Source organism: Bufo bufo, chromosome 6 (genome assembly GCF_905171765.1).
Source record: "Bufo bufo chromosome 6, aBufBuf1.1, whole genome shotgun sequence".
In the NCBI taxonomy this organism is placed as follows: Eukaryota; Metazoa; Chordata; class Amphibia; order Anura; family Bufonidae; genus Bufo; species Bufo bufo.
This window is the reverse complement of record NC_053394.1, coordinates 9,417,427-9,436,823: the sequence shown is the minus strand read 5'-3', so window position 1 is coordinate 9,436,823 and position 19,397 is coordinate 9,417,427. Positions and strand designations below refer to the sequence as shown.

General features: G+C 44.8%; 1 protein-coding gene across 1 annotated transcript in view; it reads left to right on the top strand.

Moving 5' to 3' along the window:
• Positions 1 to 19,397, top strand: part of VTI1A (vesicle transport through interaction with t-SNAREs 1A) — a 337,493-nt gene that overhangs the window by 97,858 nt on the left and 220,238 nt on the right. Inside the window, 1 exon segment of the mRNA XM_040434906.1 lies at positions 169 to 253. Coding sequence (XP_040290840.1) covers positions 169 to 253 — 85 coding nt within the window.

The following is a 19,397-nucleotide window of genomic DNA, read 5'->3' as shown; positions in this document are numbered from 1 at the left end:
AAGGCTTTGCCTCCTTCCGGAGTTTTACATTCTAACATTTTAATTGATTAATTAGAGAAGCGACTTTGGTGAACCTCCACCTGACAACTTGACACCTTTGTTTGATCCTTGTAAAATTTGTGTTTTATTTTCTTAAGTTTCCCCCCCCCCCCCCTTTTTTTTTTGTAGAGGGCTCATCTGTTGGATAACACGGAGAGGCTGGAGAGGTCATCACGGAGGCTGGAAGCCGGGTACCAGATAGCCGTGGAGACCGGTAAGTGTCCTGACGGCGCCAGTTGTGCATGAGATGAACGACACGTGCTGCTCATCAGTGAATACTTGGATGGGGAATAGACGTGTCACAAGGCCGGCGTGTTCGCCATGACCTGCATGTTGATGGGTCCCTTCATAACAGCTTCAGTATGTGATCCTCAACGGTGTGAGGTGAACCCATGTTCACGAAGACCCTCCTTGACTTATAATGCTAATACGACATCATATAGTACATGGACCCAGAGATCTCCCCATTCATTGCTCCACTTGCTTTGATAAATGTTTATCAAGCTGGCACCTCGGGGGCGTGTCCTTTATGCTTCATATCGCTCCCTATCACAGCTCAGGGGGCATGTCCTCTCTGCTTCAGATCTCTCCCTATCACAGTTCAGGGGGCATGTCCTTTCTGCTGCAGCTCAGGGGCATGTCCTTTCTGCTTCAGACCTCTCCCTATCACAGCTCAGGGGGCACGTCCTTTCTGCTGCAGCTCTGGGCATGTCCTTTCTGCTTCAGATCTCCCCATCACATCTCAGGAGGTAGTTGAAGAATGGAACTGAGCATGTGCGTCCACCTTAGCAATGCATGCTATTGAATAACTCAGTGGCTATAGTAAAATTTGAATCACATTTTAATCAAATTTTAAAGTATTCAGATCCAGGCGCTGGTTTGAAATCTGCAGAATATACCGTATTTCATGGGTCCCTCCCCCTTTAACAAACCAGCACGTAACAAAGGCGAATCCTCTGAGCTGCGATTGCTCCCGGCCGTGCAATTACACATACTGCAGACATTCCAGGTATCCGGGGGGCACAGACTTATGCAGATTATCACTGTTCTCATCTACATATATATATATATCAGTCAGCGACATTCTAAATCCTGTATGCAAATTGCACCGAGTTCTATGGAGTCTTCTGCTCCAGTCACATCCAAAGCTGTAGTTTGATTGCTGCGTCGGCCATGAGGGCTCACAGTCCTTACAGCTGCAGTCTACACTGCACTCTGGGACATTGCATTGTGGGAGATAAACAGAGGATTAGGCAGGTTTTGAATGCAGCTCTGGATGTGACTAGAGCATAGGACATGATATCATGATTCCAGCAGCGTGCATTGTGATTGAGCTCTGAATTCCTTCCTCTCGAGGAACCAAATTGGAGCTAATAATGAATTAATTGACCAAATGTTGCTCCTGCGCCCGTCGCTGGGCACGCTTCCACGCTGCGTCTCCCGGCGCCATCATCTCACTAATCAGCTGTCACCGATGCGCAGGTTCTGGGTAACGTGCAGAGCAGTTTTGTTCCGTGGTGTGGAAATTAGCGAGTTGCCTGACACTCGATTTTTGCTCTTGGCGTCTAATGACGGTGGGTTCACTGATGTGTTCATAAATAGCGCACTCGCGGCCCGCCTGTCACATTGACGCCATGCGCGTACGGCGAGGGTGTAAAGCCTGGCGACGGCGGTTATTTTTACATTAGGATTAAGATATTCACATGAAAACGCTTGAGATGATTTCATTTGGAGGATAATGCTCATTTTATGCATCCGGGCACGGCGATTATGTTCTTACATTGCGGGAAAACCCAATCTCAGGCCTGAAGGGTCAGTGCGCCCGAAGCATCGGAACTGCGGCAAATCCCAAACCCATTAACCGTTTCATGAAACGCATAATTATCAAGAAAATGTATAATATTATTATTATAGTGATCATTTATTAAGATTAGTGACACCTACAGGCCAAAAGCAGGTACTGCACAGCGTGGCTGCAGAGAGCGGTGCAGGCCGTCATGTAAGAGACAATAGTATGCATGGAGGTCTCTTAAACAGAGGCGCCCTCCTATCCGTCACCTTGCTGGCACCCCTAGACCTGACCTCTTTAGAGCCATGGTCTTCACATCCTGCTCTGATGAAGGCCCCAAACAGCTGCATGCACCGTGTGAAGACTGGCTCTGTACTTATTAGGCCAAGTTCACACTTCACTTATTTGGTCAGTTATTTCCATCACTGATTGTGAACTAAAACCCATAGTGAGGCCTCCACAGAGATCAGGTGTAATGGAAAGATCTGCACAATAACTGAAGTGTGAACTCGGCTTTAGCTGTATCCGTGCTCTGCACCAGCGGTTCTGGATGCACAGTTGGCCACCAGGGGGCAGAAGGCTCAGTGCCCTAGAATGAGGGTGCACATTGCCTTCTGGATCCCCCCACTCACTCATCTCCATTATATCATTGGAAATTCTGCTCAGCACAGGACTGTGGCATGGCAGAGCAGAGCTGTCAATCACACTGCAGCCCCTCCCACACTGAGCTGCTCGGCAGTGTAGACATTGTAGAAGCCAGTGCACTTCTACTATGCATACCTTTCCTTCTCCTATATGTTAGGTGCAGGCATGCTCGCGTGGCTTCCTACTACCCCCCTCTCATCCTCCTGGACTGTGTTCCTGAGCAGAACTTCAGTCTTTAGTACATGGCTGCGGCTTTACAGCGCAGGCATCGCTCCTTCCCCTTCCTTTTATGCCTCCTCTAACTTTGAAACCAGTTTTCAAAGATGGTCTTGGAGCTCCCCTCCCATCGCACCAGCGTCTGAAGTAACAGGCGAAAAGAAAAAACTTCTGCCCGGATTCTGATAGAAAAACTACATCTGACAGGTAGCAGCATGGCAGGCTCCGCATTTCAAAGGTCGGTGTGATGGGAGGGAAGGGAACGTCTGCCTCGCCTGGAAATTGTAAGTGAGAAGGACGAGAGCAATATTCATATCCCCGCTGAGCCGGAGCTCCCGAGCCTTTCCCAGGGGGACGCCAGCTGGGAAAGGCTTCATCCCCACTCATGGGTGTCAGAAACCTGTCACCGACTGCATGCCGCCATATACTGCACTGACTCATGGGCACACCTGCTCCACATGTCATACATTCTCATATATGGCCATATTCTGGGCTGGATGAATACATATATGTAGACCTGAATATATATATATACACCAGTATATCTGCAGACACATATACACCCACATACCTACACTTACTTATCTGCAGCCATACACTGTACGTACACAATGCATGTGTGTGTGTGCATATGTATAGATCTCTTACTAGCAGAAGGACGTAGCTTCGGACGGGTATATTTCATCTATTTCATTTAATGTTTCCGTGTGTCGTTAAAAGATATCGACAGTATCCATTATAACAGTGACCTCTACAGCACCCCGCCCCTTTAACAATGAACTCCAGAAGCCCCCTCCCCTTGACACTGACCCTCCCCACAGTGCCCCGCCACTTTTAAATGGATCCTCCACAGCAGCCCATCCCCTTAAATTTGACTTTCACAGCAGCCCGTCCCTTTAACAGTGAGTTTCAAAGCCCCCTACTCCCTTGACAGTGACCTCCTCAGGGGCCTTCCCCCTGTAACAGTGACCTCCACAGTGCCCGCCCCTTTAACAGTGAGTTTCAATGCACCCTACTGCCTTGACAGTGACCTCCTCAGGGGCCTTCCCCCTGTAACAGTGACCTCCACAGTGCCCGCCCCTGTAACAGTGACCTCCACAGTGCCCGCCCCTGTAACAGTGACCTCCACAGTGCCCGCCCCTGTAACAGTGACCTCCACAGTGCCCGCCCCTGTAACAGTGACCTCCACAGCGCCCGCCCCTGTAACAGTGACCTCCACAGTGCCCGCCCCTGTAACAGTGACCTCCACAGTGCCCGCCCCTGTAACAGTGACCTCCACAGTGCCTGCCCCTGTAACAGTGACCTCCACAGTGCCCGCCCCTGTAACAGTGACCTCCACAGTGCCCGCCCCTGTAACAGTGACCTCCACAGTGCCCGCCCCTGTAACAGTGACCTCCACAGTGCCCGCCCCTGTAACAGTGACCTCCACAGTGCCTGCCCCTGTAACAGTGACCTCCACAGTGCCCGCCACTGTAACAGTGACCTCCACAGTGCCCGCCCCTGTAACAGTGACCTCCACAGTGCCCGCCCCTGTAACAGTGACCTCCACAGTGCCCGCCCCTGTAACAGTGACCTCCACAGTGCCCGCCACTTTAACAGTGACCTCCACAGTGCCTGCCCCTGTAACAGTGACCTCCACAGTGCCCGCCCCTGTAACAGTGACCTCCACAGTGCCCGCCCCTGTAACAGTGACCTCCACAGTTCCCTGCCCCTGTAACAGTGACCTCCACAGTTCCCTGCCCCTTTAACAGTGACCTCGAAAGTACCGCCCCTTTAACAGTGACCTCCACAGTGCCCGCCTCTTTAACAGTGACCTCCACAGCGCCCCGCCCCTTTATTGCTAGGGCTACACAACGACATGTGTTGCGCGACATTTTCTTTTAACAACTTTTATAATGATAGGCTATGGTGTTGCACTGCGACATGCAACATGCTGCAAATGCGACACAACAGTCGCAAAAAATCCATCCAAGATGGATACATGTAGCAATGTAGCTGTGCCCTATGTGTCGTGCGACTTATTATCGTCCTGTAGCCCTAGCCTAAAGCGGACCTACAGCAGTGAAGAAAAATTGCTGGGTTGTTATGGAAACCTGGAGTAAAACTGTGTGTATGTGGAGACTAAGAGCCTGCGAGCTTCTATTGGCTGATAAGGGACATGTGACCGTGTGCATGGCAGTTAGGGGCTTGTATTAACTAATGCAGGTCATTTTTTGGGAATATCTCAGGAAATGAGTTTCTGTCCGTCTGGATCTCTGTTCTTTATGCGCGACCAAACGACTGGACTGATCTTCGCCAAATTTGGCACACAGGTACATCAGGTGTCCGGGAAGGTTTTAGAGTAGGTCTCAGTTCTCTCGGACCTACCGTCCCTGCGATACTCCCAAATAATTACCTGCATTAGCCAATAGAAGCCTGCAAGTCTTTCACTCATATCCCAACTACCATACACACTGTCACATGTCCCTCATCAGCCAGTAGAAGCTCGCAGGCCCTTAGTCTCCACATACACACAGTTTTACTCCAGGTTTCCATTTTTCTTCACTGCTGTAGGTCAGCTTTAGACTAGGGCTACACGACTGTTAAAAACGGACACAGTGTCAGTTTTTCATGGCCATTTTGCATCAGTGTGTGCATCCATTTTCTGGCCGTGTGTTCGTTTTTAATGTCCGTTTTGCATCAGTTTTTCATGTCCGTTAAAACAGACATGAAAAATTGATGAATTTCATTGGCAGTTATTTCTAGACCCACCCATCTCAGAACACCCACATGATGGTAGGCCCCCAGCTAAAATAATGTCCCCCATAGTGTAGGAATTTTAATTTTTACTGTCCCCAGTTTAATTATGTCCCCCATGTAGACGCTCTGGTTTAAATAATGCCCCCATAGTGTCCCACAGCAAAAAAACAAAAACAAAAGCTCACCTCATCCACTTGCTCGCGCTGCAGCAGTCTGTTCTCTCTTCACTGAACGGGACCTGCCGAAGGTGCGCAATGACATCACTGCGCGCTCACACGTGGTTACAACACCACGAATATCGCAGGTCCTTCGGCAGGTCCTGCTCAATGAAGTGAAAAGAGACTGCCGCACCGCGAGCAAGTGGATGAGGTGAGTTTTTTTTTTTTTACCCCTAAATAGCCTAGGTAAAGTGTACACGTTTTTAACAGCCGTGAGACGGGTGCACTCCTGTCAATCGGCCATTAAAACCGGTCCCATTGATTTCAATGGGTCCGCCTGACCGTGAAAACGGCCAAAAATAGGACATGTCCTATTTTTTGACGGACGCTATTCACTGGCCGTTAAAAGAACTGCCATGTGAATAGCCCCATAGACTTTCATTGGTGCATGTCGTGTGCATGAGGCCATAGGCTAGGGCTACACGACGACCTGCACAGCTCAGCAGACTGTATCACACAATAGACTTAGATACACAGCAGGCAGTATCACACATGATAGGATTAGATACACAGCTCAGCAGACAGTATCACACAGGATAGGATTAGATACAGTGCTCAGCAGACAGTATCACACAGGATAGGATTAGATACACTGCTCAGCAGACGGTATCACACAGGATAGGATTAGATACACAGCTCAGCAGGCAGTATCACACAGGATAGGATTAGATACACAGCTCAGCAGACAGTATCACACAGGATAGGATTAGATACACAGCTCAGCAGGCAGTATCACACAGGATAGGATTAGATACACAGCTCAGCAGACAGTATCACACAGGATAGGATTAGATACACAGCTCAGCAGGCAGTATCACACAGGATAGGATTAGATACACAGCTCAGCAGACAGTATCACACAGGATAGGATTAGATACACAGCTCAGCAGACAGTATCACACAGGATAAGATTAGATACACAGCTCAGCAGACAGTATCACACAGGATAGGATTAGATACACAGCTCAGCAGGCAGTATCACACAGGATAGGATTAGATACACAGCTCAGCAGGCAGTATCACACAGGATATAATTAGATACACAGCTCAGCAGACAGTATCACACAGGATAGGATTAGATACACAGCTCAGCAGACAGTATCACACAGGATTTAATTAGATACACAGCTCAGCAGGCAGTATCACACAGGATAGGATTAGATACACAGCTCAGCAGGCAGTATCACACAGGATAGGATTAGATACACAGCTCAGCAGGCAGTATCACACAGGATAGGATTAGATACACAGCTCAGCAGACAGTATCACACAGGATAGGATTAGATACACAGCTCAGCAGACAGTATCACACAGGATAGGATTAGATACACAGCTCAGCAGGCAGTATCACACAGGATAGGATTAGATACACAGCTCAGCAGGCAGTATCACACAGGATAGGATTAGATACACAGCTCAGCAGGCAGTATCACACAGGATAGGATTAGATACACAGCTCAGCAGACAGTATCACACAGGATAGGATTAGATACACAGCTCAGCAGACAGTATCACACAGGATAGGATTAGATACACAGCTCAGCAGACAGTATCACACAGGATAGGATTAGATACACAGCTCAGCAGGCAGTATCACACAGGATAGGATTAGATACACAGCTCAGCAGACAGTATCACACAGGATAGGATTAGATACACAGCTCAGCAGACAGTATCACACAGGATAGGATTAGATACACAGCTCAGCAGGCAGTATCACACAGGATAGGATTAGATACACAGCTCAGCAGGCAGTATCACACAGGATAGGATTAGATACACAGCTCAGCAGGCAGTATCACACAGGATAGGATTAGATACACAGCTCAGCAGGCAGTATCACACAGGATAGGATTAGATACACAGCTCAGCAGACAGTATCACACAGGATAGGATTAGATACACAGCTCAGCAGACAGTATCACACAGGATAGGATTAGATACACAGCTCAGCAGACAGTATCACACAGGATAGGATTAGATACACAGCTCAGCAGGCAGTATCACACAGGATAGGATTAGATACACAGCTCAGCAGGCAGTATCACACAGGATATAATTAGATACACAGCTCAGCAGACAGTATCACACAGGATAGGATTAGATACACAGCTCAGCAGACAGTATCACACAGGATAGGATTAGATACACAGCTCAGCAGGCAGTATCACACAGGATAGGATTAGATACACAGCTCAGCAGGCAGTATCACACAGGATAGGATTAGATACACAGCTCAGCAGACAGTATCACACAGGATAGGATTAGATACACAGCTCAGCAGACAGTATCACACAGGATAGGATTAGATACACAGCTCAGCAGACAGTATCACACAGGATAGGATTAGATACACAGCTCAGCAGACAGTATCACACAGGATAGGATTAGATACACAGCTCAGCAGGCAGTATCACACAGGATAGGATTAGATACACAGCTCAGCAGACAGTATCACACAGGATAGGATTAGATACACAGCTCAGCAGACAGTATCACACAGGATAGGATTAGATACACAGCTCAGCAGACAGTATCACACAGGATAGGATTAGATACACAGCTCAGCAGACAGTATCACACAGGATAGGATTAGATACACAGCTCAGCAGACAGTGGGGCAGGGTGCTGTAGAGGTCACTGTTATGGGGGATACTGTCGGTGCTTCTGCTAGTGTGTATACACATATATATAGTAAGGGGTGCACCAAGCCTTTCTGCTGCCTGAGGCAAAAGCTGAAACGGCTCCCTACCCCCGAATGCCAATTTCTTAACCTAACTCCTTTGCCACAATGAAAGCGCTCATTGCCCATGGCCCTTCCGCTGCGCCCCTCTTGCCCCTGCCTGATCTGGCCTCATTAGTGGTGCATCCTTGAATATGGTCCTACAGCCAGACATGCATCCAACGTGTGTGTATGTGTATATACATATATTTATATTATATACTCCCATGTACCGGTGTAAATATATATATCAGCATACATTTACATATCCACACATGCATGTAAAATATACATCTGCACATCCCCTTTAATGTATAACCCTGGCAATGACTATGTTATATTGCTCTATACCCCCTCCCCCACCCCTGTCCATCTGACCCTTCACACATACCCTATATTTACTGTATATACCCCACCATCCTTTGCATTGTTCTACATTTGATCCCTGTTTCCCGTGATTCATATACATCAGAGATGTTTAAGCTCTAGAGAAGTCCGTCTTCCTGTTCCCCTGGCTTTGGCCGCTACTCGTTTTTCTGACTCTAGTTTCCTCGCGGGTGTGATCAGTCCCCGTCCTCCTGTGTGCTCTGGTATTGTCCCCTATAGATGACGACCCCCTCTCGCCACATACCATTATCTACATTATCCTCCTCCCACAAAACAGCTTTCTTGTTCCTTATAGTGCCTCCTGCAGGAGAAGCAAGTAATGACAGGTGGACCGTGTCCAGGGTATGATTCCCTTCTTCTCCTCACTTTCAACTTACTTGAAATGAAACTTTTGCTTTCGCTATTAAACATATTGAAGATTGTGCCGTTCCAAAGGGGCTTAAGAAAAGAGGGGGTCTAACCTGTACTGACCCCCATCCCATGCCTAATGGCTTTTCATTACCCCCCATAATAGCAAGCAAAGAGAAGGGGGTACAGGTCAGGTCCAGGATGCTGGCCTTCAAGTGGAGAATCTGCCAGTCCTTATTGTCCCAGAATTGGAGATTGACATAGACTGAACCCCCCCCCCCCCCCATCCCGTATTTACTTTATAGACCCCGGACCGTTAGAAGCGTATATGCCACCGCAGCAGAGGAGGCGGTTGTGAATATTGAGATCACAATAGATCAAAATCGTCTTGTTAGGAGTTTTAGTAACTTTTTCTCAGTGCTATATAAGGGAGGAATTCTCTGCGGAGTAAAATATCAGGGGCCCCCAAGCAGGATGACTTCAGTTCTCCGTCTGCGGCGGTATAACCAGAGCGAATCACCGGCGTGAACTAAGGCTTTATGTTAATATGACCTATTTTCCTAATAACTCCTCACTGATACCTTGTCTTTTGTATCCGCTGAGTGACATGTGCAGCTGTCGGGGCATCGCTTACAGAGAGAGATGTCTGCGATTGCGCAGAAGTTAGGGGTGCGCCCCTGGCGCTGAGCGCTCGCTTTGTGTAAACTGCTGTTTAATCGTTTTATGACTCCCCGGCGCTCGGAGACCACAGTTCTCTTTCCTACATGTGTCATCTTAACACATTCCCTTTCATTCCGCACATTACCCACCTGTCTTCTACAGAATTGTTATATTTAGACACCTGCCATTTGTCGGCAACCTAGATTCTCCACCTGTGCTACATCTACCCCCGGGGGCACATCAGACATATTCAGGTGAGGATTTCTATAGACTTAATGAGTTACCTGCAGTAGCCAAGAAAAAGCCAGGATGGAGGCATTCAGAGCAACCGAGAGATGAACGGATGGTGATAATAATAGCAGCAGCTAAAATATTCATCATTATCTGCTAATAATTAAAAATTACAACTTTCTCTGGGCTGCTGGACAATACTGCAGTTTATTTAACATGACATTATTTTATATGCAAATACAAAATATACAAGAATATAACTACTATAATGCTTCCTCTATGTACAAGAATATAACTACTATAATACTGCCTCCTATGTACAAGAATATAACTACTATAATACTGCTCCTATGTACAAGAATATAACTACTATAATACTGCTCCTATGTACAGGAATATAACTACTATAATACTGCTCCTATGTACAAGAATATAACTACTATAATACTGCTCCTATATGCAAGAATATAACTACTATAATACTGCTCCTATGTACAAGAATATAACTACTATAATACTATCTCCTATGTACAAGAATATAACTACTATAATACTGCCTCCTATGTACAAGAATATAACTACTATAATACTGCCCCTATGTACAAGAATATAACTACTATAATACTGCCTCCTATGTACAAGAATATAACTACTATAATACTGCTCCTATGTACAAGAATATAACTACTATAATACTGCTCCTATGTACAAGAATATAACTACTATAATACTGCTCCTATGTACAAGAATATAACTACTATAATACTGCTCCTATGTACAAGAATATAACTACTATAATACTGCTCCTATGTACAAGAATATAACTACTATAATACTGCCTCCTATGTATAAGAATATAACCACTATAATACTGCTCCTATGTGCAAGAATATAATTACTATAATACTGCTCCTATGTACAAGAATATAACTACTATAATACTGCTCTTATGTATAAGAATATAACTACTATAATACTGCTCCTATGTACAAGAATATAACTACTATAATACTGCCTCCTATGTACAAGAATAGAACTACTATAATACTGCTCCTATGTACAAGAATATAACTACTATAATACTGCTCCTATGTACAAGAATATAACTACTATAATACTGCTCCTATGTACAAGAATATAACTGCTATAATACTGCTCCTATGTACAAGAATATAACTACTATAATACTGCCCCCTATGTACAAGAATATAACTACTATAATACTGCTCCTCTGTACAAGAATATAACTACTATAATACTGGTCCTATGTACAAGAATATAACTACTATAATACTGGTCCTATGTACAAGAATATAACTACTATAATACTGCCTCCTATGTATAAGAATATAACTACTATAATACTGCTCCTATGTACAAGACTATAACTACTATAATACTGCCTCTATGTACAAGAATATATCTACTATAATACTGCTCCTATGTATAAGAATATAACTACTATAATACTGCTCCTATGTACAGGAATATAACTACTATAATACTGCCTCCTATGTACAGGAATATAACTACTATAATACTGCCTCTATGTACAAGAATATATCTACTATAATACTGCTCCTATGTATAAGAATATAACTACTATAATACTGCTCATATGTACAAGAATATAACTACTATAATACTGCTCCTATGTACAGGAATATAACTACTATAATACTGCCTCCTATGTACAAGAATATAACTACTATAATACTGCCTCCTATGTACAAGAATATAACTACTATAATACTGCTCCTATGTACCAGAATATAACTACTATAATACTACTCCTATGTACAAGAATATAACTACTATAATACTGCTCCTATGTACAAGAATATAACTACTATAATACTGCCTCCTATGTACAAGAATATAACTACTATAATACTGCTCCTATGTACAAGAATATAACTACTATAATACTGCTCCTATGTACACGAATATAACTACTATAATACTGCTCCTATGTACAAGAATATAACTACTATAATACTGCCTCCTATGTACAAGAATATAACTACTATAATACTGCCTCCTATGTACAGGAATATAACTACTATAATACTGCTCCCATGTACAAGAATATAACTACTATAATGCTGTACAAGTCTGGAATATTTTCTTTGTTTCCGGATAGAACAATGTACGGTATTTAAGCTCTTCTCATGTCAATGAAACCTAAGCGATGTTCTCCCCGTACATAATACCCGCTTCTCGTTTCATCTTTGACATCTTCCATAAGGGAATCTTCTTACTTTCTGTGCCGAGCTGATTTTCCTTTTATTGCCGTTTCCGATCACAACACAACAACCCCTCGTATTCGGATGTATGTGGCGGGCGCGCTCGTCCTCCTGTGATACGCGCACCTCTCTTCCCTCTTCATGTCATTGTAAATATTGTAGTCAGAGGCCTTTACAATGTAGTTTGGTAGATTTCGGGACAACATCAAGGATTAACACCTCTGGCTTTTAGCATCATTGTTTGAAACCGCGCGTTTCAAATGTTTCCGTGTGAAGAATTGAGTTTCTTGATGTGGTCGAGTAAAAGACAAAGCTCTGTTCTCAGCAGACGTGTCGGCTTTATCAAGACTTCGAAATGCATGAGATTTCCCTTTTAAACTTTTGCATGTCAAGAGGTATGGAGTAATAGGTGGCCGGGGTGACTCCTATCTGCTTCTCTCCCAACCGAGGGGAATGTTACACGGCGCTCACGGATACATTTCTACTAATGATTGTGGTTATCCTCGACTTGTTACACTGTGTCTTTTTGTCTCTTGGATAACTGTTATTAACTCCTCAGGGTTTGTGTATATTGGGGGGTCTGATACTTTATTTTTAGTCTTTCTCTAGTTTCGTTGTCGTCATGTCACTATGTAGTGTTGTAGTGTTCACTTTGGAGTTTTTGGTTTTTCTTTAACACAGTAGAATCCGTGCTTTGGTTAAAGCAACGTACTCTCAAAAAAATGTTATTCTCGACCTGTTAGAAAGGTACATGATGTAAACTGTAGAGAAGGCAATCTTACCAGTGACTGTATTTGTGAATTATCCCCTTTCTTCTGATCCTCAGCTATATCATATGACTAGCACTCTGATCTCTTACTGACACAGGACTGGAAGTCAGTTACTTCTCTATTCATTCCTAAGAGACTGACATTGAAAGTCCCATAGGAATACATAAAGAAACTGACTTCCTTTCCACACATTTGTTTCTGGTCACATGACACAGCCGAGGATCACATGACACAGCCGAGGATCACATGACACAGCCGAGGATCACATGACACAGCCGAGGATCAGAACGGAGGTTATAACTCATAAATACAGTCACTGGGATTAAATTTACATCATGTACCTTTCTAACAGGCCACAGAACAAAAGAATAGTGGGAGAGGTTGTTTAAGAAGCTTATGTCTCAATTATGTCACTAGACAGTTACATATAATCTTTAAGAAAGTCATTAATAAGGTTATTGCCTTACCTTGTAGTGATCCTGAGTTACCATATAGCCTGTATTATACTCCAGAGCGGCACTCACTATTCTGCTGGAGCAGTCACTGTGTACATGCATTACTGATCCTGAGTTACATTCTGTATTATACTCCAGAGCTGCACTCACTATTCTGCTGGAGGAATCACTGTGTACATACATTACTTATCCTGTACTGATCCTGAGTTACATCCTGTATTATACTCCAGAGCTGCACTCACTATTCTGCTGGTGCAGTCACTGTGTACATACATTACTTTCCTTGTACTGATCCTGAGTTGCATCCTGCATTATACTCCAGAGCTGCACTCACTATTCTGCTGGTGGAGTCGCTGTGTACATACATTACTTATCCTGTACTGATCCTGAGTTACATCCTGTATTATACTCCAGAGCTGCACTCACTATTCTGCTGGTGCAGTCACTGTGTACATACATTACTGATCCTGTACTGATCCTGAATTACATCCTGCATTATACTCCAGAGCTGAGCTCACTATTCTGCTGGTGCAGTCACTGTGTACATACATTACTTATCCTGTACTGATCCTGAGTTACATCCTGTATTATACTCCAGAGCTGCACTCACTATTCTGCTGGTGCAGTCACTGTGTACATACATTACTGATCCTGTACTGACCCTGAGTTACATCCTGTATTATCCTCCAGAGCTGCACTCACTATTCTGCTGGTGCAGTCACTGTGTACATACATTACTTATCCTGTACTGATCCTGAGTTACATCCTGTATTATACTCCAGAGCTGCACTCACTATTCTGCTGGTGGAGTCGCTGTGTACATACATTACTTATCCTGTACTGATCCTGAGTTACATCCTGTATTATACTCCAGAGCTGCACTCACTATTCTGCTGGTGCAGTCACTGTGTACATACATTACTTATCCTGTACTGATCCTGAGTTACATCCTGTATTATACTCCAGAGCTGAGCTCACTATTCTGCTGGTGCAGTCACTGTGTACATACATTACTGATCCTGTACTGATCCTGAATTACATCCTGCATTATACTCCAGAGCTGAGCTCACTATTCTGCTGGTGGAGTCGCTGTGTACGTGTAATTTTTTTGGAGTTCCGCTCACTGTCTCTGCCCTGATACCTGCATAGAATTCAGCCGTCACTAATATACTTTAAAAATATGCGTCACACAGGTTTATGAATTGCAATTCAAAACATAAGTTCATTATGTAGGTTTATATCCAGAATTATTTATCCGGTTTGAGGAAATAACTTCATCAGAGACCACCTTATATTCCGACCGTTTCGGTCCAGCAGGACCTTTCTCAGCGGTTATATATCTGTGTTTTGTCATGTTTTATATGTATTTGTTACATGTGTGATATGTGTGTCTTATGCTGCTGAGGAATCGCCCGCTTGGACACCCCAGATGTTATGACACTATCAGGATGACGCACTCTCTGGGCACTGCATATTATTATTATTATTATTATTATTATTTATTATTAAAGCGCCATTCATTCCTTAGCGCTGTACATATGATAAGGGGTGCACATACATAATACAGACAAGTGCACTAAGCAGGAACAAGACGAGTTACAGACTGGTACAGAAGGAGAGAGGACCCTGCCCGCGAGGGCTTACAATCTACATGGGTTGACACGCAGCATGTGATGGAAATTCTTTGCTCGATCCATACATGTTCCAAGTGATCACTGGGAACATTGAGATGCTCCCTGTGGATATATTGTGCTGTGAATGTGTATGTTGTGACCCGTTTTTGGGTTATGCTGTCACCAAATGTCCTGATAATGGTATTACCTGACTCTGCTGCACAAGGACCTTCTGGTTTTGTGATTTAATTATTCAGGTCCTTGAGCACATGGCTGGTAAGGGCTCTTTCACACCTGCGTTCTTGTCTTCCGGCATAGAGTTCCGTCGTCGGGGCTCTATGCCGGAAGAATCCTGATCAGGATTATCCTAATGCATTCTGAATGGAGAGAAATCCGTTCAGGATGCATCAGGATGTCTTCAGTTCCGGAACGGAACGTTTTTTGGCCGGAGAAAATACCGCAGCATGCTGCGCTTTTGCTCCGGCCAAAAATCCGGAACACTTGCCGCAAGGCCGGATCCGGAATTAATGCCCATTGAAAGGCATTGATCCGGATCCGGCCTTAAGCTAAACGTCGTTTCGGCGCATTGCCGGAGCCGACATTTAGCTTTTTCAGAATGGTTACCATGGCTGCCGGGACGCTAAAGTCCTGACAACCATGGTAAAGTGTAGCGGGGGAGCAGCATACTTACCGTCCGTGCGGCTCCCCGGGCGCTCCAGAGTGACGTCAGGGCGCCCCAAGCGCATGGATCATGTGATCACATGGATCACGTCATCCATGCGCATGAGGCGCTCTGACGTCATTCTGGAGCGCCCCGGGAGCCTCACGGACTGTAAGTATACCGCTCCCCCGATCCCCGCTCCTACTATGGCAACCAGGACTTTAATAGCGTCCTGGGTGCCATAGTAACACTGAACGCATTTGGAAGACGGTTACGTCTTCAAATGCTTTCAGTTCACTTGCGTTTTTCCGCATCCGGAGTGTAATTCCGGCAAGTGGAGTACACGCCGGATCCGGACAACGCAAGTGTGAAAGAGGCCTAAAGGATACATAGAAGTGCTGGCATGCCTCCTCACCAGGAGCGCCCGTGACTGAAGGTGAGCTGGAAGTCTCTGCAGATGTTTGTATGTACACTATATGGAGAATAGTTTTGGGACACCTACACAGTACAGCTATAGGAGCAGCTAAAACAGAAGGCTTCTCAGAAGGCTTTCTTCAAGATCTTGGAGGGTGTCTGTGAGAAGTTTTGCCTCTTCATCCAGAAATTGATTTGTGATGTCAGACCCTGATGTTGGAGAAGAGGGCCTGATTTGCAGTCTCTGTTCTAGTGTTGGATGGAGTTGTGGTCGGGGTTCTGTGCGGCCGGTTATTGTCTTCCATGCTCCCCCTAACCATGTACAGTGGTCCCTCAAGTTACAATATGAATTGGTTCCAGTACGACCATTGTATGTAGAAACTATTGTTGAGTAATTGGTTCCAAAGCCCTACAATGTCATCCAAGATAAGAGAAAATGAAGATTTAAGAAAAATAAGCAGATAACTAAGACAGATGCAAAAAGTCCTTACATATAATAGCTAACTAGCAACTATTCCAGCTATTTTATCAGAGAAGTGGCCTTGATTGGTTGGATCTGAGTCTGAGGCATTGTATGTTGATATGTCTGTGAAGGTTCTCATTTATCCAGGTCATGATATAGTATGTTGAGTCTACAGTCGTGGCCAAAAGTTTTGAGAATTAGATAAATATTGGAAATTGGAAAAGTTGCTGCTTAAGTTTTTATAATAGCAATTTGCATATACTCCAGAATGTTATGAAGAGTGATCAGATGAATTGCATAGTCCTTCTTTGCCATGAAAATTTACTTAATCCCCAAAAAACCTTTCCACTGCATTTCATTGCTGTCATTAAAGGACCTGCTGAGATCATTTCAGTAATCGTCTTGTTAACTCAGGTGAGAATGTTGACGAGCACAAGGCTGGAGATCCTTATGTCAGGCTGATTGGGTTAAAATGGCAGACTTGACCTGTTAAAAGGAGGGTGATGCTTGAAATCATTGTTCTTCCATTGTTAACCATGGTGACCTGCAAAGAAACGCGTGCAGCCATCATTGAGTTGCATAAAAAAGGCTTCACAGGCAAGGATATTGTGGCTACTAAGATTGCACCTCAATCAACAATTTATAGGATCATCAAGAACTTCAAGGAAAGAGGTTCAATTCTTGTTAAGAAGGCTTCAGGGCGTCCAAGAAAGTCCAGCAAGCGCCAGGATCGTCTCCTAAAGAGGATTCAGCTGCGGGATCGGAGTGCCACCAGTGCAGAGCTTGCTCAGGAATGGCAGCAGGCAGGTGTGAGCGCATCTGCACGCACAGTGAGGCCAAGACTTTTGGAAGATGGCCTGGTGTCAAGAAGGGCAGCAAAGAAGCCACTTCTCTCCAAAAATACCATCAGGGACAGATTGATCTTCTGCAGAAAGTCTGGTGAATGGACTGCTGAGGACTGGGGCAAAGTCATATTCTCCGATGAAGCCTCTTTCCGATTGTTTGGGGCATCTGGAAAAAGGCTTGGCCGGAGAAGAAAAGGTGAGCGCTACCATCAGTTCTGTGTCATGCCAACAGTAAAGCATCCTGAGACCATTCATGTGTGGGGTGGCTTCTCATCCAAGGGAGTGGGCTCACTCACAATTTTGCCCAAAAACACAGCATGAATAAAGAATGGCACCAAAACACCATCCAACAGCAACTTCTTCCAACAATCCAACAACAGTTTGGTGAAGAATAATGCATTTTCCAGCACGATGGAGCACCGTGCCATAAGGCAAAAGTGATAACTAAGTGGCTCGGGGACCAAAACGTTGACATTTTGGGTCCATGGCCTGGAAACTCCCCAGATCTTAATCCCATTGAGAACTTGTGGTCAATCCTCAAGAGGCGGTGGACAAACAAAAACCCACTAATTCTGACAAACTCCAAGAAGTGATTATGAAAGAATGGGTTGTATCAGTCAGGAATTGGCCCAGAAGGTGATTGAGAGCATGCCCGGTCGGATTGCAGAGGTCCTGAAAAAGAAGGGCCAACACTGCAAATACTGACTCTGCATCAATGTCATGTAATTGTCGATAAAAGCCTTTGAAACGTATGAAGTGCGTGTAATTATATTTCACTACATCACAGAAACAACTGAAACAAAGATCTAAAAGCAGTTTAGCAGCAAACTTTGTGAAAACTAATATTTGTGTAATTCTCAAAACTTTTGGCCACAACTGTAGTTTCAACTTACGATGGGTCAGAAAAGACCATTGTGTGTTGAAAATATTGTATCTTGAGGGATCTCTGTATTTATGGAGCTTGTGCACTGGGGCGCACTCATGGAGGAACAACCAAACTGTTCCCACAAAGTTGTCACCATTCAACTGTCCATGATGACGTCTGCTGAATCATTATGGTTTCATTTCACTGGAACTAAGGCCGACCCATGAAGACCCCCAAAGCATTACCCATCCTCCACCAGACTGTAAGGCCGGCACAATGTAGTCAGGATGGTAACGTTCTCCTGGAATTCACCAGACTCGTCCATCAGACTCCAGAGAGAGAAATGTCTGGTCACTGCACAGAAGACGTCTCCAGTGCTCCTGAATCCAGTGGTGGTGTGCTTTATACCCTCCATCCCACACATAGCATTTGTTATGGAAGGCTGGCATGCAGCGGCCATGGACACCCATACCATGAAGCTCCCCGCACTGGATTTGTGCTGATGTTAGAGGAGGTCAGCAGAGCATTGATGACCTTTAGGCACTTGGTGACCCCGCTCTGTAATGTTGCGTGGTCTCCACTTCGTGGCTGAGTTGCTTCAGTTCCTTCCACTTTACAATAATACCGCTCAAAGGTAATGGCGGAATATCTTAGAGGGAAAACGTTTTAGGAAGTGCCTCATGGAAGCGGTGTCTCCTGTTACCGGACCACACTTCCATCAGTTTCCGTGGAATTACGTTGATTTTTGCATTAGTGATCGGTGATGATTTTTTGTGTTTCTCCCCCACATTGAAGATGTCAGAAGCTTTGTAAGATGTAAATTGTACATTTCCTGTACTCTCTCCTCCTGCATCTTAACCTTCCCCTGACAGAAATATGCAAATGACACAGCATTAAAATAAAGTAATAACTTTGTTCGGAGCCCAGACTGCCGCCGGTCGTCAGAACGGTTCCTCTTTTTTCGCTCCTTTTTGTGTCTGCAGTCCGGATTGTGCGCCCTCTGGTGCCGTCGGTCATCCCGATGTTCTTCGAGTGATGCTCGGCCTCTCGCTCGTTTTGATATCGTCATAA